The sequence below is a fragment of the Cupressus sempervirens genome, chromosome 1 (assembly GCF_028749045.1).
Source record: "Cupressus sempervirens isolate cs-2001-9-10 chromosome 1, ASM2874904v1, whole genome shotgun sequence".
Classification (NCBI taxonomy): Eukaryota; Viridiplantae; Streptophyta; class Pinopsida; order Cupressales; family Cupressaceae; genus Cupressus; species Cupressus sempervirens.
Window position 1 is genome coordinate 352,509,321 of NC_143118.1, and position 22,576 is coordinate 352,531,896.

A 22,576-nucleotide genomic window follows, 5' to 3' on the forward strand; every position below is an offset into this window, starting at 1 on the left:
ACAAATGAATAGGTCCCTAGGGGTCTAGGTAGATCCCTAAGGACACATGTTGTCATGAAATGCGTTAAAAAGAGTCATAGGATGAAATAGGTCCCTAGAGGTGCTAGGACCCTTAGGGACATATGTTGTCATGAAATATGTCAAAAGGGGTAATAGGTTATCTGATGATCCAATTTGAAAAATTTCATGACAACATATTTCCCTAGGGGTGACCCCTAGGGACCTATTTTATTTGTTCCAATGGGTAGAAAGGGGTCATAGGATAACTTGTGAGCCCTTTCAACACATTTCATGATAGCATATGACCCTAGAACCCTTAGGGACATATTACAAATGTTCATATGTGTCAAACTGGGTCATAGGATAATAAATGATCCCTTTTGAGACATTTCATGATAACGTATGTCCTTAGGGGCTCTAGGACCCTTAGAAACCTATTTTATTTGTTTGAATCAATTGCAAGGGGTCATAAGATAACCTCTAACCCCTTCTAACATATTTCATGAAAATAGATGTTCCTAGGGGTCCTAGGACCTCTTAGGACATATTTCCTTTGTTTAAATGTGTCAAAAGGGGTGATAGGTTGACACATTTCATGGCAACATATGTCCTTAGGGATCCTAGCAGCCTTGGGGACCTATTTCAATTATTTTAATAGGTTGAAAGGTGTCATAGAATAATAAATGACCCCTTTGAATGCATTTCATGAAAACATATGTCCCTAAGGATCATAGGACCCCTAAAGACCTAATTCATTTGTTCAAATGGGTTGAAAGGGGTCACAGGATAACATATGACCCCTTTGGACATATTTCATGACAATATATGTCCCTAGGGGTCCTAGCAGCCCTAGGGACTTGTTTCATTTGTTCAAATGCGTCAAAAGGGGTCATAGGATAACCTTGATTCCTTTTGATACATTTCATGACAACATGTGCCGTTAGGGGTCCTAGCACCCCTAGGGACCTAATTTATTTGTTTGAATGGGTTGAAAAGGGTCTTAGGATAACCTATTAAGCATCTCAACACATTTAATGCCAACATATGTCTCTAGAGGTCTTGGGTCCCCTAGGGACCTATTTTATTTGTACAAATAGGTCGAAAGTGGTCATAAGATAACCTATGGCCACTTCTAACATATTTCATGACAACATGTTCGAATGGGTTGAAATGGGTTAGAGGATAATCTATGACCCCTTTTGATGCATTTCATGTCAACATATGTCCCTAGGGGTCCTAGGACCTGCAGGGACATATTTCATTTGTTTGAATAGGTTGAAAGAGGTCATAGGATAACCTATTTCCCCTAGGGACATACATCATGTGTTTGGATGGGTCGAGTGGGGTCATAAGGTGGCCTATGAACCTTTCAAACCCATTATATGAAAACATATCTTCTTAGGGTTCCTAGGACCCCTAGGAACATAAATTATGTGTTCCAATGAGTTGAAAGGGGTTTAAGAGTTCTCTATAATCCATTATATGACAACATATGTTCCTTGGGCTCCTAAGACCCCTAGGGATGTACATCATGTGTTTGAATGAGTTGAATGGGGTTATAGGGTGCCCTATGACCTCTTATGACCCATTAAATGAGAACTTATGTTCTAAGAGATCCTAGGACCCTTAAGAACATTTATCATGTGCTCAAATTAGTCAAAATTGGTCATAACATACCCTAGGACCCATTTTGACTCATTATATGATAACACATATTATTAGGGGCATTAGGACCCTTAGGGACATACATCATGTATTTGAATGAATCCAAAGGGGTCAATGGTATGCTTTGACCCCTCAACCCATTATATGATAACATAGGTTCCTAGGGATCCTAAGACTACTAGGGACATACATCATGTGTTTGAATGGATTGAATGGGGTCATAGGGATTTCGACCCATTAAATGAGAAAATATATCATGTGTTCAAATGAGTCAAAATGGGTCAAAGAGTACCCTATAACCTGTTTCAACCCATTATATGACAACATATGCTCCTAGGGCTCCTATGACCCCTAAAGACATGCATCATGTTTTTGAATGGGTTGGATGGAGTTATAGGGTGTCCTATGACCCCTTTTGACCCATCAAATAAGAACATATCTTCCTAGGGGTCTTGAGACTCGTAGGAACATATATCATGTGTTCAAATGAGTCAAAAAGGGTCATAGAGTAGCCTAAGACCCCTTTCGACCCATTATATGACAACAATGTATCTTTCTAGGTGTACTAGGACTCCTAGAGACATATATCATGTGTTTGAATGGATCCAAAGGGGTTATATGTTATTCTTTGACCCATCTTGATGCATTTCATGATAATATATGCTCCTAGGGATGCACATCATGTGCTTGAATGGGTCAAAAGGGGTCATATGGTACCCTATGACCCCTTTTGAAGCATTAAATGAGAACATATGTTCCTAGGAGCATGTATCATGTGTTTGAATGAGTCGAAAGGGATTACAGAGTATCCTATAACATGTTTTGACCTATTATGTGATAACATTTATTTCTATGGCTCCCAAGACCCCTAAGAACATACATTATGTATTTGAATGGGTCGAAAGGGGTCATATGGTACCTTATGACCCCTTTTGACCTATTGAATGGTAACATATGTTCCTAGGAGACCTAGAATGCTGAGAAACATATATCATGCACTCAAATTAGTTGGAAGAGGTCAGAGAGTACCCTATGACTCCTTTCAACACATTATATGACAAAATGTGTTAATAGATGTACACAAATCCATAAGAACACACATGATGTATTATAATGGATTCAAAGGGGTAATAAGGTACCTTATGACCCCTTTCAACCCATTATATGACAATGTACAAAAGTCTCACACCCCCATGGAATGTGGTTAGTTTTGTCTTCTTGAAATATTTAACCTTAGAGGGTAGGTTTGGAGTCTGCTATTTTTATCATTTTCCCTTCCTAAATCACTTTAGACATCATGATGAAACTTTATCCCTTTTTTTCTCTTACATGGTCTTGCAACCACTTTTACTAGTGTTAGGGATAGGAAAAAGGGAAAAGTTACACTATTTGGTAAAAAGTCTCAATCCTTTAAATTTATAATTTCCACTTCATCCTTACTCCTCCTTGCTTTGTTATTGGCAATCAAGATCTATCTTGCCCACTTAGAAATGGTGGGGATTGGTCTGTGGCCCCTACTTCAAAACCCTCTTTGTCATCCACAACCTTAAAAAGCCCACAAATAATGGAGGCTAAAAAATGTTGCAATTTGAAAAGAATAAGAACATTTATTTGGTTAATTCAAAAAAAAAGAATTAAGTGGGTAGAAGAAGGTCCAAGAGACTTGCAAAAAGAAGGGCTAGAATGGAGCAAAAAGGTTGTGGGTACTAGGAGATTAATGAGGAAATAAAGTCTAAAATTGGCGAAAGGGAAGGAAAAATATTAAAGAAGAGAGTGGGGAAGGATGATGAATTAAAAGCAATAGGGATTGAGGAGACAAATTTTTCATAGAAGGAGATTAGGACTAATAAGAAGAAGATGAAAGCTAGTTGTGACACAACCCATTTATCGGCTAGCTTCAGTATGAATATGGTGGATTTTACCTCTAGAGTGGTCCCTTCCTTGGGAAAGAAGAAAGATGAATCACTAATGACAATGAATTCCCTTGTGTATGTGGATAAGAACATTAAGAAGATGGTTTCTACTAGCCCCTTGTGTTTGTATATTAAAGGTTCAAAGGCTAAGAAGGGTAATTTTACTGGTTTCCATGAGCCAATTAATAGTGTCAAAGACATTGAGCAAGAGATGGTGGAAATTAAGGAATAGTTTGATGTCTTGGATGAGAGCTTCACAACTCTATCCCAAATTTTTTCTAAAGGTTAGTCATGTTGTCATTGTCACTCTTTAGCTATTACAACAAGAGAACAAGAGGAACAACTTTGGGATGGAGGACTCTACCAAACTCTATGGATTCTTGGCAGATGACTAAGACAAGGTCATGTTGGAAAAGAAAGAGAAAAAAAAGGCCAATGTTCAAGCCTTGTATTTTTAGTTTTTCTACTTTTGAAACTCTCATGCTAGTTATGTCTCACATATACTTTTATTTCTAGGCCATTAGGTCTTAGAGACTATTTAGTTTTAAGTATTAAACACTATAGTAGACCTTCTAGTAGACGTGTAGTTAATTATTTTTTTTAGAAAAATATATACAATTTTATAGATAATATGTTAGTTTTGTATGGTTTATGCTTTACACTAGTGGTGTTAGTTGTGTCACCAGTTGTGATGTGTATATGTGTGCTTATATCTAGGTTGGGGTTATTGTTTGGGATACTATGTTTTTTATGCTCTTGGAAGAGTAGGTTGTTGGAAATGTTCTTTTTGTTATTATGTTGTTAATGATCTTGTCGTGGTAATGTACTAAGGGCTAGACCCCTTAATTTTGGCTGCTATTGATATTAAAAATAAATAGAGAAAACAACAAAAAATGACTAAGATAGTTTCTTCATGACCTCATTGACCTCTTGCTTAAATATTTTCCTTATTAACGAAAAAGGTAAATTAATTTTTTTTGAAAACAAATATCTCATTGAATATGTGGCATTTGATGTTATAACAATTAATTTTGAAACTTTCTATTTTCAAGAGAACAACACTATTAGCTTTTTTATTCTTTTGTATAACTATAAAACCAATAGATAAAATTATACATATTACAATTAAATTAAAACTCAATAATGAAATATAACTATTATTAATTATATCATATTTGTCTCAATGTAAAGTAATGAAATAGTTAAGAATTTTATTTACTTCCGAATTTCCAATGCATTCTTTTCTAATGCACAAAAATTTAAAAGAAGAGAAATCTAAAGATATCATATCATATAGGAAAAAATATAAGATTTGATGCTTTATTTAGCACCATAAAAATCAATGTATCATAACTTAAAAAGTTAAGCAAGCAACTACTCTAATATCTAAATTATTATGCAACCAAACTTCAAGTGGGATTATCTAGGATTATCTTGGATCCAATTTTGTTATTGATGCATGTTTGATAGAAGGGGGAACTAAATAAGAGGTGGATGAAGTGGAGGAACTTATTGTTGTAGTTAGTGATACTGATATAGAAGTTTGTGATGGAATACTATTTTGTTCAATATTTAGATAAGAAGGAATTGTGGGATCTAGTATACTTTCCACAGAAGGGTTTGAAAGCATAGCGTAAATAGCAGTCATTGGTGGACGAAGTGATGCATCCGCTTGTGTACATAAAAGACCGAAATAAATACATCTTGAAACTTGCTCAGAAGAGAAATTCTCTATTATTTCTCTATCAATCACATCCACTATATTTCCTCCATTGTAATGTCTCCATACCTATATAAGAGTGATACACACAATTCTTTGTGAGATATATTATTATTCATAAGTATCATTTGGTTCAAAAAGTGAAGGTAATACTTGGATAATAAAAATAAAATAATTAGTTACTTTATATAAAATCGATATTAACCCTAATCAAATTATATTAAAAAATCTTATTTTTATCTTACCAATTCTATGAGGCTTTGAAATTGGGGGAATAATCTATTATCAGTGTTCTTTCTTCCACATATTATTTCTAATATGACAACACCAAAGCTATACACATCAGCTTTAGCAAATAATTGTCCTAGCATAGCATACTCTGGTGCCATATAACCACTACAAAATGATTAAAAATAATCATATGATCAGAAAAGAAACAAAAATACTAAGAACAAACTAATGAAAGACTTAATTTTATTACTTTATTTATATTTTACTATAAATAATATTTTTAATTAAACTCTATGGAATCATCTTGAGATAGAGTTATAAACCTAGCATGAATTCAAAACATTTTAAAATATACAAGATAAACTAAGAGTCAAATACTCATCCACATATCTTGTAAAATTTGCTTCTAAAATATTCTTGTACAATCTCAAAAGACTTTTTTTTTTGGGATCTAGTAAAAGACAATCTTTTCGGCTATGCCTTGCCAATTTTGTAATCAATTATAAATGAAAAATTGAAATTACACCTCTGTTTAGAAGATATGGGATGGTTATCTATTTCATAATTTAATAAGGGTGTTTGGGAGGCTTCCTAACAAGTTAAAATGTTCATTCTGCCCTTCGTTATTTATTAGCCAGGCTACCTTTATTTTATCTTTATCGAGTTACAACATTTCTAAACACATTAAAAATCTACGTGATTCAATGGTTAGATTATGTTCCTGCGACCCTTGTCTCAACATGACTCTCATCTTGACGAATCAGCCTTGCTAATCCAAAATCAGATATCTTTGGCTCCATTTTCTCATCCAGCAAAATATTGCTTGATTTGATATCCCGGTGGATGATTCGTAAGTGAGAATCTCCATGCAAATACAGAAGCCCACGAGCTATTCCACATATGATGTTCATACACTTTGCCCAGTCCAGCTCTCTTCTTCGCTCATCATCTATTTACCCATCCAGCCAAGTTATTATTTTATAACTCACTCACTTAACCTTGCTAATATGAAAAAACAATGTACTCCAATGTATGGAGACAAACTCACCAAATAGTATCTTGTCAAGACTTCTATTAGCCAACAATTCATAGACAAGCAAACGTTCTGATTTCTCTGTGCAACATCCAAGCAATTTCACAAGATTTCGATGCTGAATTTTAGCCACCAATTTGACCTCGTTTAGAAACACCCTTTTCCCTTGAAAAGATTTTAAAGAAAGCTTTTTTACTGCAATTTGTCTTCCATCTACCATTGTTCCCTGACACAAAATAAAACACAAACCTTAGCCTTTATATCGAAATTCTAAGTGAATAAAATACTACTCCAAACTTATTATGTTGGCTTCCCTCAAGCCGACTAGATGATCATTAGTCACTTTTTTTAAGAACATATACCGGTGAACATTTGAGAATTTATACTTCAAGCAATTGTACAAGAGTGTATTCTAATAAAATTCAAAATTAAAATGCCTTCTTTGTGTGACTTGAAGACATATTCGCACCCTTTCATTAGATTGTTGTTCAGTGGAGAATGAAGAAGTAACCTAGTTCAATTTAATAGCATATTTAATGTGGTCGGTTAGAATTTTGTTACCTTGTAAACAGAGCCGAATCCCCCTTCTCCAAGCTTGTTATCATCATGGAAATTTCTAGTTGCAGCCTTTATATTTTCCAAGTTGAACACAATTCCATGCTCCTTCCCAATAGCAGAGTACACCTCTGTATCAGGATTTTCTGTGGGAAAAATATTACAAATTTTGTATAAAGAAGATTTTATTTTTCAAGAAAAAATGAAAGGAATTTTTTCCACTTATTTCCTTTTTGAGCGAGTAGCTCTTATATAATCTACAATGCACAAGGCAAACATTTTGAAATGCCCGATATACGACAGAGATTGGGAGGACTCCCAATCGAAGCAGAATTTTCAAAAAGGAAGGATTTTTTCCTTGAAATCCGCTGTTCTAAAACACTTACTAGCCAGAATTTTGGTTGACATTTGAAAGAACGATTTACCTTAAAATAAAAACAATCACCTCAAAAGTACCTTTTCTTAATGCCGCAGATTTGAATCTTCTTCTGAATGCAAATAGGCATAGCAATAACATCAACAAGAAGCCCCCGAGAATACCCAAAACTATACCCACTTTCTTTGAAGACTTTCCTGCACAGGAGATCAATTCAAGTGTTCAGTCATAAAAAAAAAACCCTATTCTGGTCAATTAAAAACATCAAGACATAATTAAAACATCGATGGTTGGAATCAATACTTCATGATAAGTTCCAATTCTCATTCTATCTGAAGATGAATCATGAGTATGATTCGAAACTTCTATTGAATCTTAAAATATGATGGGAAACTTCGATGCTAAAAATGCACATACAAAATAATTCAGATATATATATATATATATATATGTTACATTTCATAGATTGTAAAAATTTGCATATTACTGGATTTCCTAGGTGGAGAGAGCGATGAAAGCGGAGATTGTGACGGTGCAGAGACAGAATTGAAAAAGCTGTATGTCTCGTAACGAGCAATGCAACTTCCCAAGGCGGCCTCTCCTCCGAGATGAGTTCCATTTCCCGTCACATTTAACACCTTAACAATTGCATTGCTTAAGCATGTTTTGCAGTCTTGAAGAGAAGTTAAATCGCTCCAACACTGAACGAGACTGTACATTGGTCGAAATGTGGAGATGGTCACTGATCCAGCAGCATATCGACGAGGGGACCGAAGGGCCTCATCTGACAGCTTTGTTAAAAGCTCTCTACTAACTGCAATACTAAAATCAAAAGGCTCAGCTGTGATTTGTCCCCCATTGTAGGTAGTGATTGCGTTAGTATCGAGTGCTCCGATGAAGTAATAGTTGTCGTAGCGTATGAAGCACTTGGGCAGCCAAACCCTAGCGCCTATCACATTTCCACAATCCTGACGAATAGCGGTTCTTGCTAACTTGGAACAGTTGAAGCATTCTTCCTCCGTTGTGTCTCCCCTACATTGGAGAAGACCATAGACTCTCTCTGGAGTTACGCCATACACAGAGCTGTTGAAACCATTTGATGATGAACGTGTATTGTTCACAAGATTGTTAAGAACTCCGTTCAAATTATTCTCAAATGTAGGGCTTGTATAGTTCTCGTGGCTACATTTAAACAGAGGAATATCATCAAACGTTAACGCTGAGCTTGGAATAGAGTACATAAAGAGAAAAACACAGACCAAATTTGGAAATATTGCATGATTGGTGATCTGCATGTTTTCCTCCGGGTTCAGAAATCTCTCAATTAAATCAGGCCCTTTAATATGTAATGGAGTGCTAGGGCTTCGTGAATTAGGGCTTTGTTATTAGCCAGTCACGGCTGACCGTCAAGCAGGAAATGTAATGGAGTGCTAGGGCTTCGTGAAGATTGTTTGTATCGCCAGTACAGTCAGATGTTTCGCTGACAGCATCTGACAGTACTGTCAGCACGGGACATCAAGTGCGGGCAGCAAACGTTTATACCTGCCCGGCTCGGTGCAAATATGTGCCCGTGGCTATACAGCCGAGAAAATGCACTTCCTTTACATTGGTTTTTCTAACTTTTCAAAAAAAAATCTAAGTCCTCTCCTTTGTAAGGAAGTGCATTACGTTGCCCAAATATGTTGCACCGTAGCCAGTGCCACTATGTAATGTAATACTAGGGCATCGTGAATTGGGGTTTTGTTATTTGCCAATCATAGCCGCTGGAGAAAATTGTGGTAGCAACATAGGTTGGTCAAGATGGAAATGTTGAATATAGATGCAGTTCACCAAGTTCTTATGGAATGGAAGGAAGCCTTAAATATCACATATTAAGGTTTGATTCTTATGTTCTTGAGGAACTTTTCGCGATAGATAGCTATTCCAAAAGTATGTTCTTTGTACTTTTTTATTTTACCTTGACCACAACTCTTTGTAAGGTTGAAAACCTTGGAGAAAATGACTCAATTTGCATATCATTTATATTTAGTTATGGGCTTTAGTTTAAATTATGTGTTTGTCTTGACTAACTATAATATACGTATATAAAAATTGGGTGGAATTTTTTATTTTAGATTAATGTATTAATAGTCTTAATTTATATTCTATAACTGGTTGAGAAGCCTTATTTTTATCAACTCATGGAGAGAGCCTTGACTTCTAAGCATAAGACATTTTAAAATACAATAATCAAAATTTAGTCCATTATAATTCAAAGATTTGAAGACAGAGTCCTTGTACTTGAATTTCAAAATTTAATCAAAAGCTTGTAATGGAATCCACTGTCACTCACGTGATCACTACTACTACCCATTCCTTAAAAGCATGAACATTATACGAATAAATCAATATTAAAAAACCTAAAAGTACTAGAGTTTGGTTGTACGCATCCCTATATAGCATAAAACCCGTACTAGCCTAGAAGATCATTAAGTCATTCAAAAACATTGAAACTACACTTGAAAACAACCTTACGCTGTTACTTCCTTGGTGGCATCTTTATATCTAATAATCTCTCAATTCCTTGAGATTCGTTGGAATAAGAATAGAAACTTTGGAATAGGTTTTCTATTTTTCATTTAGTTCATCAATTGGAATAGGGACTAGGATTACATATTCCTATTTTGCCTCTAAAATGAGGTTATACCCATTGCAAAAAATAGTTGTTACTAGAATAGCCATTCATATTCCCAATATGCATTCCTATTCTTCATTCCTATGCCTGCAACCAAATGGGCCCTTAGTTCTGTGCTTAGCATTGTGTTCATCATCATCCATCCCTTGGCTCTAATCAACATCCTTCTCTTTCTTCAAATTCTTCCTTATTCTTGTTTGTCCCAAAACAAGGCTCAAAAAATCTTTGTGCATCATACCATCTATAGTCTTGCAAGGAGAAGATATTGTATTTCCCTATTGTTATTTAGCATGAACAGAGGGAGCAACAATTTCCTCCAATGTTGCAACCATGATCAAGAGGTCTTTGAATTTTTCATGAAGCTAGAGATAGTTCTCATTTTCAATACCACAATTTAGTAAAGGGGGAACCATGTTTATATTTGTTTCCCCATAATGAAAAAAGGAGGCACACACCCTGTCCATGATATCATTGAAACAATCAAATTAATAATAATTTCCTAGGAATTTTCTTTACCACCCCTGACAAAATCAACATCTTTACCATCAAAATCATCATCATCAAAAATTTCTAGGAGTGTCTCCTACTTCAAGTTCATATTCAAATTTTTATGTGCGATAATCTCCTTCATGGTCATTTTACCATTCAACTCGTTATTTAGAAGATAGACAAACTACCTTTCCTCAAAAATCATATCATACCTAGGTTCATAGTCATTCTCAATTCATCTCAAGTCTCCCCTTCATGATTCTCAATGTCAACCATTTGTTATTGCCACTTAGAACCTTTACCCATTTTCCTACCTTTAGCAGGTTAAGCTTGTCGCCTTTACCTTTTCATTTTTATAGGCTATTTCAGATAGCTTAGCCTCGAACGGGTTTTTATCATGGTCAATTTTGAATCTTTATCTCTCTTTTTTCATAGCACTAGGTTTTATGTTCTCCATGAGGGGATTACTCACAATAATCTCAATCTAAACAAAATTATGACAAAGAGCTTATTATATGTGAGGTTTAGATGGGGGATAGGGAAAAAAATCAACTACAGAAGGGGGATGTATCTATTAAAATCCAGTATAACACAAATATTAGTCATTCATGTAAAAGAAGGGATGCACCTTTAGTAATACTATTACACATGGACATATACAAAAAAAAATTGCATATCAATATTCATATAGTGTATAATATGATTTATAATAGGGAAATGGTAGACATGGAAAGTGATATACCTACCCCCTAAGGTAAATTACTTCATGATATGAAAGAAAACCGAATAATAAGAGGGATGGGGAAAGGACCAATCATGATCATTAGCATTAGTCTCAATCACCATCCTTATCCCCTTTTCAAAGATTCTCCTCATGTAGACCATGCCCTCCTTAGCATCACCCTTCGGGGACCCTTGACATCTTCTCCCCCTTACTTATCCACTTCTTCGCACCCCCCTCTTTCCTCCCACCATGCTTGCACCTCTTTTTGCTTCTTTGATGGTGACATGGAGCTCTTCATCCACCACCGTAGATGACTTCTCCCGCAGGACCCCTTCCTCGACTCTGGGGATGTCACCTATCCACATTGTGGGAGTCTTCCCTTATCTCCATTCCCCACTACACCTCCTCACTCACCCCTCACCCCACTCACAGGTCTTGCCCCATGAACTAGTGGTTTGATGAGAACTACAAATCCTTTGATCGCATGTTTCACTTTTCTCCATCCACTACTTATTCCTCCTCTTCCTATTAGCTGAGGCTCGACTACCACCGCTCTGTTTGCCACAAGAAATGGAAGTTCACTTTACTGCAGTGTAAATCTCTTTGTGCCATGTTCTTCTAGTCTCCAAAGCTCTTTTGGTGCACCATGTTTCCTTGCCAAACCTGTCCCCCCCCCCCAACTCTGGTCCTTCACTCCCTTGCCTCCCACATATCCGCTCTCTATGATATTCCTAGCTAGCCCCCTCTCCATCTCATCCCCCCTTACCTATTGTCACCTCTTCTCCTTTTCCCACATTTGTGAGGTAGTTAGAGTTATGAACAATAGTAGAACTCTAGATGAGGAAGGATTTCAAGCTGAATTTTTCACATTGGGTATCTTTGTTTTGGGTCCCTTTCTTATAGTGCTCTTTAATCGAGTGGTTTGCATCGGCTTCGCTGACCCTTGGTCACGACATATTATCTATCCGATCCATAAATCTGGGCTAGCTTCGGACCCTAGAAACTACAAAACCATCATGGTTGGGCATACCTTCACCAAACTCTATGTGATTGTATTGAACGGTATCCTATCTAGTGAGCTTAATTAGCAACATTGTCAGGTTAAATGTTAGGCTAGGTTTTGCTTAGATTTTCAGACCACTGATCACATTTTGAATTTATAGGCCATCATTGAGGAGGCTTGCCACTGCTTGATGAAAGTTTATTGATGCTTTTTTGACTTCTACAAAGCCTTTGACTCTGTTCCTCGGGCAGCTCTCTTTTAGCGTCTTACGGATATCAGGATCTTAGAGATTCTTCATAGAGATATTATGAGGTTATACGAGTGTGTCAAGGATAGATTCAGGACTCCACAAGGCTTCTCTGATCCTATCCAGAGCATTATCGGGTTGAAACAGGGTTTTCCTCTCTCCCCCACTCTTTTTGGCATCTACATCGATGAGCTTGAGGCATTTCTTCATGATTGCTCACTCCTTGGTGATGGTTGTTATTTACATCAAGTATTGATCTCTATTCTCTTATTTGCTAATGATGTGATTCTCTTAGCATCTTCTCTCGATGGTCTTCAATGACTCCTTGATGGCTTGGCTTCTTTCTGCGACTCACGTGAGCTAGTTGTAAATCTGGGCAGGACTCAGTTAATGGTCTTCAATTGTTTGAGGATATCTCATCTCCATTTTTACTTCCAGGGTACTGAGATCAAGATTGCATCTTCATATACTTACTTGGGGGTTAAGTTGGACCAGCCATGCAGACCAGATTCAACAAGGGGCCCAAATCCCTCACTATTCTTGAGCAATAGTATTTTCGACACCACTTCCAGGACACTACAACTAAGATGTCTCTTCTTGACTCCCTAGTCAAGCCAACTATGCTTTATGACTCTACTATATGGGCCCCCTCCCTCTTGGAATTTGACTGGGCCTCTATTGAGAGAGTCTAAACTCTTTTCTTTTGGTGCATTATTAGATGTCATCGGTTCACACCAAAAAAATTTATTTAGGCTGAGTTTGGTGCTCACCCTTTCAGATTAGGGACCATCTTTGATTTAGTTTGGCTTCTTCACCAACTTAGGAGCTTTGCCAATTCCTCTGATGATCATAAAAAATAATCCTACTTTGCTTACGACACTTCTATGGAGGTTGCGAATTCAGACTCTGATCACAAGTCTAATTATTGGTACACCCATGTCTCTTCTCTCTTGGGCTCGATTGGTATTAGCTTAGATTGTCTTCCTCCCTTCCAGTTATCTTTGTACGCTCCAACCCATCTTCTTCCACCTCAACATGAGTTGAATGAGCATGTTAGACTTGATATCTATAGACAGTATGTCATCACGACCTGGAAGAATCGCCCAAGTGGGATCCATCCGCACATGGCCTTCTATGTTGAGCACTTTCTTGATATACAGGATGACATCATCTTATGTCCCTAGTACCTCACTCATCGTTGGACTCATGTTCTTCGCATCTCCTTGGGATCTTTTAGGGTGGGATCTCACTCGCTATGTATTCAGATTGATCACCAGATTGGTAGGGAGGACACGATTTGTTGACTTTGTCACCTCGGGGAGGTCAAGACCGAGTCTCACTTTATTTTTCATTGTCCCATTGACTATGAGATTCGAGGGAGATTTTATTGTTTGTTCAGAGAGTGCCAGTCTCTTCCCTCATTCTTCACATATATTGACTAGCACTATCTTGCACTCTACCTTTAAGATACCATGCATCTTTGTGAGCACATTATATAGCTCTATCTTTGCTCAACTTCAACCTCTACGCAACTCATCACCTCTTTCTTTAGTCCTATAGTTCCTACCCAAGGATTGAAGTGACCTCTCTACACTATCTCGATTCACACCAGATCTAAGAGACCTCGCAGAGATTATACTTGGCAACGTCCTTCTAGTAGACCTTAGAGGCGATCTTCCAAAGTATCTGATTGCCCTAATATCCACCTTTCCATTCTGGACTACTTCTCGCCTATGAGAAGTTCTTAGCTGTTGTTATTTCATTTGGTGCTCCCCTTGCTGGCATTTTCCCTTTGTACTGTTTCCAGTCCCTTAGACCCTCATTGGTCTCTTGTTGGACATTAATACATTTATCTTGTCTTATCTTATCTTATCTTATCCTTGTAGTCTCTAGAGATCATTATTTCAAACTTTTCTCCTCACATTTGAGCCTACTAACATTAACAATCAACTAAGGAGTCACCTAAAACTTAATGTTGCTAATAGAAATGAAATCCTTTCGTCACAAATACCCTTGCATCACTGAGAATTATGGTGTAAGATAAAAACTTTGTTGCAAAGCTTCCAAATATCTATATTTTGCATCAGCTCTTTAGTGTCTTTTCGCTCTTATCTTATAGAAGTGACTCCAATCACTTTCAATTTTTTAAGATTCAACTAAGGATGATTGTTACTCATCTGACAAGGTCCACAAGAACAAATATTCTAATATTTTATTTTTAAAAAAATATAAAACTCAAGTAAAAACTTATTTATAAATTATTGAACTTAAATTTACAAATTTGAACTTCAAATTAAAATTCTGAAAACTATGTATATTGGAAGAACATTAGTTGACTACAATGACGGATAGTATGACATCATGCCATGAACATCCAACCAACGAATTTTATGGCTGGTTTGAGACAAATTGGGCGGCTCGTTAAATTACTCAACAGACGTCTGTATTCACATAAATTTTGAAGAGAATAATGCGGTGGATATTATATTAATCTCCAGTTTTCCACCATCTTGAAAAAAATAAAAGCCACAAACCTTCAAATTTAATAATCAAGTTGATTAATCGTTCATTTCACTTTTTCTCGTGAACTCTTCTTTTTACCTCAGTTGATGCGACTAGTTTCTTTTATGCAGAAATGAAGTCAATACATATGGACACAAAAAAGGATTTAAAATCTACGGAACAGGTCATCGGCGGATCGGACACATAATAACCTAACTTAGATTCTACTTAAGAATGTCTTTTTTAATGAGTAATTATTGATTTGTGTAGCTTCGTTTTCTATAGCCTTAAAGCAACATATCATACAACTGTCATTACTTTAAGAACTATAAAATAGGGAAGTTCAAACTTGACTTTCTTGGGGTTGAGTTGTTTTTCCATTTTATTATGTGAGTTAGTAATGGCATCTGATTCGAAGATGACATGTTGTATTGTGGTACAAGGAAAGAATAAATAAATAAGTCTAAGAAAACAAATATACATCATTTAGCATATTTTAGTTAAAGTCTAAAATCTTCAATGATTTTTGTAGACATCCATATTGTTGATGATTTTAAAAAAATTTTCATATGTATTTATATGGTTTGAATTGGCATTCTTGGTGTGAGAAGAGAGTGGCCTTTCAAAATAAAATAGGCAATGGTTTTCATATTCTTAGTATGGTAAAAAAAATAGACAATGATATTCCTTTTTTAAGAATGACAAACAATATTATAACCAACTTTTAATCATGTAATAAAGAATTGAGGTCAGCAATTTAGTGGGCGTATTGATAAGGTCACTTATTACACTCATTGAAGGAAACTATCATAAGTCAATTTTATGAACAAGCATTTTATAGACTTGGTACATCTATAGTGCTTTACTCTGGGGAGAACAAGTTAAAAGATTGGTGATCTCATATCACAACATCAATATTGTAGTTTTTCTTGCATCATCTATAGTAGCACCACATGCATTGTGACTATTTATAAATCTAAAATCAACTAGAGAAGAATTTATGGTGCTTTTGAAGGACCCCTAGATTTTGGAGTTCACTAATCCTGATCTCATTCTTGTCTTTAATAGAATTTTGGATTGTTTCTTTATCCTAAAGACTTGGGTATTCCACTTTTTCTATAAAGGCATATTATCATGAGGTAATTCCTTCCAAAAATTTGTAGGAGTTGATGAAACAACAATAGGTGTTAAGGATCATCAACAAGCAAAATCCTAAGAAAATGCAATATGCTCTATAAAAACCCCATGTCAATTGTACAAATCATGAATTGATTTTATAGAATGAAAAGAGTGTTAAAAATAAAAAAGCAAGCTCCAACTAATATAGCAAGAGATTTCACATGCAAACAAGAAAAGTATGATTTGAACAATATGCAAACTAGAGCCTAGCTAAATTAGATTGATCTAAATTTAGGCTCTAACATGTGCACAATTAATTAAAGCAATGTATGCAAGTGTTTGTAATGCAACAAACATGCATGCGTTGACACCCCCCTTAAGTCTAAGTTAGATAGCAAAATTAATCTACCAATGAAATGTATGAATGAGTCCTGGCAAAAAATGCCTAATTATGTTCTCATTTATAAATTAATACAACTCACACTAGTGAGGCTTCTTTAAAGGAGAAAAGGAGAAAAACTATATGGTAGAAAACCCCACTCTAAAATGGGAGATACAATGAATAGAGAAAATGGGTATTCTTGATTAAATGAAGGATTCTAAGTGTCCCACCAAGTATTAAATCATTTGCATAAGTACATTAAATATCAAACCTCCCAAAAGAGAGATAAAATGAGAATAAAAATCCCACAAATAAAGATGTAGCTCATGTGCTAATGATGAATGTCTGGAGAATAATGGTATCTGCTACCTACAAACAACATTGTTCACTTAGGAATAAATAAATCAACTAGAGATAGGAGAGGTCAGTCCCAAAAGATTGAATATGTAGAACTCTAAATCCAATTTATATGTGTCATTAGAAAATGATCAAATAATTCTATGCCCATTATAGATGATGATACATGACAATCTAATCAAGTTCAAGCCCAAATAATGTACTAGGTTATGAATCATGACTAACAAAAGTTAATGAGAAACCTCTCCCACTGCCCACTCTCTCTCTCTCTCTCTCTCTCTCTCTCTCTCTCTTTCTGTGTGTGCGTGTGTGTTTCTCTCTCAGGCTACTCTCTCTCCCCTCTCCCATCCCATACTCTCTCTCTTTTACACACACACACACACACACACACACACACACACACTCCCATGCCTCCTCTCTCTCCTCTCCCATTCCCTACTCTCTCTCTCTCTTTATCTCTCTATCTCTTACACACACACACACACACACACACACACACACACACACACACACTCATCCTCCTCCTCCTCCTCTCTCTCTCTCTCTCCCTCCCTCCCTCCCTCACTCTCCCTCTCCCACTCCCTCTCCCACTGCCTACTCTCTCTCTCTCTCTCTCTCTCTCTCCCCCATCCCCTACTCTCAATCTCTCTCTCCTGTCTTGTACTCTCTCTCTGCCATCCCTACTCTCTCTCTCTCTCACACACACACACACTTCCTCTCTCTCCCACCCCCTACTCTCTCTCTCCCCTCTCCCATCCCCTACTTTCTCTCTCTGCCACCCCTACTCTCTCACACTCTCACACTCTCTCCCATGCCCTACTCTCTCTCACACACACACTCCCATCCTCCTCTCTCTCTCACTCTCCCTCTCCTACTCCCTCTCCCACTACCTACTCTCTCTCTCTCTCTCTCTCTCCCATCCCCTTCTCAATCTCTCTCACCCATTCCATACTTTTTTTTCCACCCCTACTCTCTCCCTCTCTCTCTCTCTCTCTCTCTCTCTCTCTCTCTCCTCCATCCCCTACTCTCAATCTTTATCTCCCATCTCATACTCTGTGTGTGCCACCCCTACTCTCTCCCATCCCCTACTCTCATTCTCTCTCTCCCATCCTGTACTCTCTCTACCACCCCTACTCTCTCTCTCTCTCTCCCATCCCCTACTCTCTCTCTCTCTCTCTCACACACACACACACTCACCCATCCCCCCCGCTCTCTCTCTCTCTCTCTCTCTCTCTCTCTCTCTGCCTCTCTCCTTCCCTCTCTATGCACTATTTAGGTCTTAATAGTGTGTGCACACTAAAGTGCATATGCACTAAAGCACATACACACTATTAAGACTCAAATTTTTAAAAGCTTTGAAAAGTGCATGTGTGCTATTTGAATCTTTACATTCTACCAAGACTAAGGCTTGGTTTTGCCTTGGGGATCCAACTCAAAGGTTTGGAGTCTATAAACTGGTCTGAGACATATTTTGCTACAAACATACAAAAAATGATTGATTTTTGTTTGTGCACTCCTTCAAGTTTCCTCTTGGTTGAGCATCGATAAAATCAGGTTACATGACATTTTAGGTCTCTGTATTAGCTATATAACCATATAATTTATTTTTTATTTGAACTATTTCCAAGCCTTTCAACTATAATTTATTTTGAATGTATGTCCATTTTTTGTCAAAAACCAACATGTACTAATTGGGCTATAGATTCTAATTTGTTCATCGAATTTTGCAACAACTTAGTTTTTTAGAAAGTAGTCTCCATTCTACACACTCTAAAAAAAAAAAGTTTTGATTTTAGATTAGTTTTCAATCATTTCTAGGGGGAGCATATAGATATTTCACATTTTTGGGATGTGTCTATTTAAAAAATTCATTAAAAAAATACACATTATAAAATTACCCGAAAAATCTGGGATAAACTACATAGTGTTAGGTAAATTTTGACCAGAGTGATCAAAGAATTTCAAAAAAAAAGTTAAAATTTTAGGGGGGCCACACTTTGTACTGTGTTATGTTTTTTTGGAATAAATAGTACCACTTTCTTGGTCCCCTATTTTGAGGACCTAAAACTAAACCATTTTGAAAAAAAAATTAGTAGTTTAGAAACTAGATTCAAAGGACTACTACTTTTGTTTTTGTCATTTCTTAAAATTTTGAGCATAGCTATCTTCAAATTCTTGTTGAAGTTTAAAAATTGCTTATTTAAGAAAAATGGTGTCCACTTATACCCCCCTTTTGACACCACAACTTGGTGCACTTACCTTATATCAACATTCAAATTTTAGCATCAAATCCAAAATATTCAAATTAATTTTCTTTAGGAATTCAACTTTCATTTGTACTTCAGTAGCTAGTAAAAGTTAACACACGCAAAAAACACACAAATTTGAAGCCATAACATTTCAAAGAATAAACAAAAACTCATATTAGAATCATTTCAAAAATATTTTGTATGTGATTTTGTGAATTTAATTACTACCTTAGAGTTTTATATGGTTAGATTACCTCTCTCCAACAATATCCCCTATTCTATGATGTGGCATTCCATCTTTTGTATACATGGGAACAACATGAAATAATTGATTCTTGTCTTTATCATAATAAAAATAAAAATATAACATTGTCTTATATCAATGATTTTAGAAATAAATTACATAATACCCTTAAGTAGAAATAAATTACACACATACATATGCTTAATGTACCATAATATGGCATTACATTAAGTTGATCACATTTTGTGATACTTTGTGTCATATTTCTATTATGCTCACATATAGATACTTACAATATCTTCACTTGAATTTCCATATCAATACTTATAGAAGAAAATTTTAAATGTCCAATATTTAAGAGTAAAGATAATCATTTGAAATATACACATTTTTAATTAAAGTAAGCTTTAGTTCACAACTTAATCATAAATAAGTAAATAATTCATACATACCATCTAACATGTGGCACTCACTAAAAAAGAAAATCATCCACTCATACTTGCAATTCACCCATAAAGGTTAGTGGATTCATATTTCCATTTATGTAGCCTAGTCCCTTATGCCCATCTCATTAGATTAATATTTCAACAATTTTTTAAAACTCATTTCATCATAACAAATATGTTTTTATCTTTAAGATATGTAAATCAAGAAAATTTAAAACCTTAATATGAAACAATAATCATGATTTCATTTATTTAACTATGCTTAATCTAGGAAAAGCACAAGATTTGATCTATTAATTCATATTTATGGGGTAAGAGTACAAATTCGTGTCACCCTTTTAAAAAGGAAAATGCTAAAAGAAGTATAATTGTTCACCTTGAATGACATAAAATTTGTAGTATAATTTAGAATTTTAAACTGAATTATGTTAGAGCAAATAATTAATTAATTATTATTTATTCTATTTTACTTAAGCTTACTTAGGTTAATGCATCTAGTTAATAGTTGTAGTGATAAGTTGTTGACAACATGGGAGTTTGTTCCTAACTAAGTCATACTTATCCTCTCACCTTGTTTGGGGACTCTCCACCTTTTGTGGATGTATGCTTAGGTGTCAACCTTGTCTTCTACCACCTTCTAGATTGTTCTACAAGCTTCCTTGAGGCCTTTATATTTGGTCTCTCTCTCTCTCATTGTAAATTCATACGATCTCATTTTTCATTGTAAATACATTTTTCACTATTTGCAATGTTTTGTCTTCCATTGTTTGCTCTAATCTCTTTCTCATTCGATTTCTCTTCGGCAAGCTATTTGCATGTAGGTGATTTTGGTGATTTTAGAGTTGGATTTCATCAAATCCTACATGGTATCAGAGCTTCCTTGCTGCTTCTTGTTTGAAGGATTTTTGAAGCCATGATTCAAAGACACAAACCCTAGTTTGTTTGCACTTTTTTCTTCAATCAGGGGGTACAATTTTTTTTTGGAGCACTTTGGGGTCAAACAGACACTGGCATTGGATCTAAAAGACCATTTACAGTCAAGATTCATATAAAATTTGTCCATTTTGGTGACAGGTGCTCGAGAGGCAAATTTTTTTTTTGCAAGTCTGCCATACGGATGAATTTGGGCAAAAAATTTGGCAAGACTTTCACGCGCCGCCCACGCGACGCCCGCTCCTGCCTCAGCTTATGCCCCTCCCTTCTGGTGGTGCCTCCTTTTTCTCAGCTATATTACCTCTACTTCCTCCACCTCCACCGATAATCACTGCTCATCTATCACTTCTATTATACTTGCCAACTATTTTGCCTGCATGGCACATTTTGCAGACTCAACATCAGTGTGGGGGTGACACATGGCATAGGTGCCACGGTGGCACTTAGCCACGTGGCCCTTGCCATGTCACTTACAACGTCAACCCTCTGCCATGTGGCACTGCCACGTGGCATTTTTTTGCTACGACAACTACGAAGCTGTCAATTTTAAGATTGTGTTTGCTAATGTCAGCATGAGATCACCTTGCATCAGCAACCTTGCCAGGCTCTCCAAGGTCATTTCGACCTACTTGTATTTTTTGGCCATATCTTGAGCATACAAAGGTATTTTTCTAATCTGAAAGAAGTGCTGAAAAGCTGGTTCTGAGACAGAGACATTGGTGTAGGTATTTTCAAGTTTTGATGTAGTTTTTTAGTTCATTTTTGTAGTTGAATTCCAAAGTTCTATTTTTGACTCTGACATGCATATCTTTTGCATCCCATGTCCATTTTTTGGAAACATTATATTTTTAGAAAGTTGTTCTGTCTACTTTTTAGAAATGTTGTCATTTCCTTCAAATTCTATCCCATGCTCTTTCTATCATGTTTTTGGCATTTTTTCTCTATGGTGGATATCTTGGGTGTTCTAGGTCCAAAGATCATTTCAAGGCATGGGATCCTTTGTTTTGGGCTGTACTATCTTTTGTATTAGCTTGTTTTCTTTTTTGACCATTGTAGCTATCATTTGTAAGAATCTTTATGTAAATGCACTGAGATAAAGTACCACTATTTTATTAAGCACCATGGGGGGGATAGTTGTTGCCATTTTTGTGCTCTCTTCCTTTGTCAAGTGAGTGTACCTTCCACGACATTAGTGCCATGTAGAGTCACTGTGACCATGCCTTTATGGGTGTTTGTACCTCTTCATCTTTCTCGTCATTCTTGGCTTTTTCTGTAGGAGACTTTGGCCCACCTTTTCAGTTGCTTGTCATCTCACCCCATCTACATTAAGGGGGGGTTATTCTATTGTTCTAATACATCCTTGGTTTGATGATTCATTAGTGTGAGCTATGTATTTAGTGGTTGATCTTATATACTAGGCGATTGTAGTGGCTAGCTACCTATGAATTTTGGTGAGATGGATCATCTACCATATAGTCATGCTTGGTTCGTGCCTTCTTCTTCCATGGAGGTTCCTCAGATCAGAAGTTTCTTTCTAATGACAGAGTTGTGGCTTCTTCATGCTTTAGTGATGCTCTTCATGATCATTCTTTAATGTTCCTATTTTCAGGGACATTCCTTTAGTTGGAGGCTTCTTCAGTCCTTCACTAGGTTACCTCTTATTGGGGGAGGGCTTTTCCCATGTGCTTTTCTCTCTTTCCCCATTTTTAGAGGT

The 22,576-nt window shown here is 36.2% G+C and overlaps 1 protein-coding gene across 1 annotated transcript; it reads right to left on the minus strand.

The window, feature by feature from the left end:
* Window positions 1–4,836: 4,836 nt before the first annotated feature.
* On the minus strand, window positions 4,837–8,906 carry LOC149577685 (cysteine-rich receptor-like protein kinase 19). Its single transcript, XM_089825146.1, has 7 exons — window positions 7,981–8,906; window positions 7,574–7,690; window positions 7,124–7,263; window positions 6,578–6,788; window positions 6,244–6,478; window positions 5,544–5,694; window positions 4,837–5,367 (listed from the first exon to the last, which is right to left on the minus strand). The coding sequence occupies exons 1-7, from the start codon at window positions 8,786–8,788 to the stop codon at window positions 5,008–5,010; spliced, it is 2,022 nt and encodes a 673-aa protein (XP_089681272.1). The 5' UTR covers window positions 8,789–8,906; the 3' UTR covers window positions 4,837–5,007.
* Window positions 8,907–22,576: the final 13,670 nt, after the last annotated feature.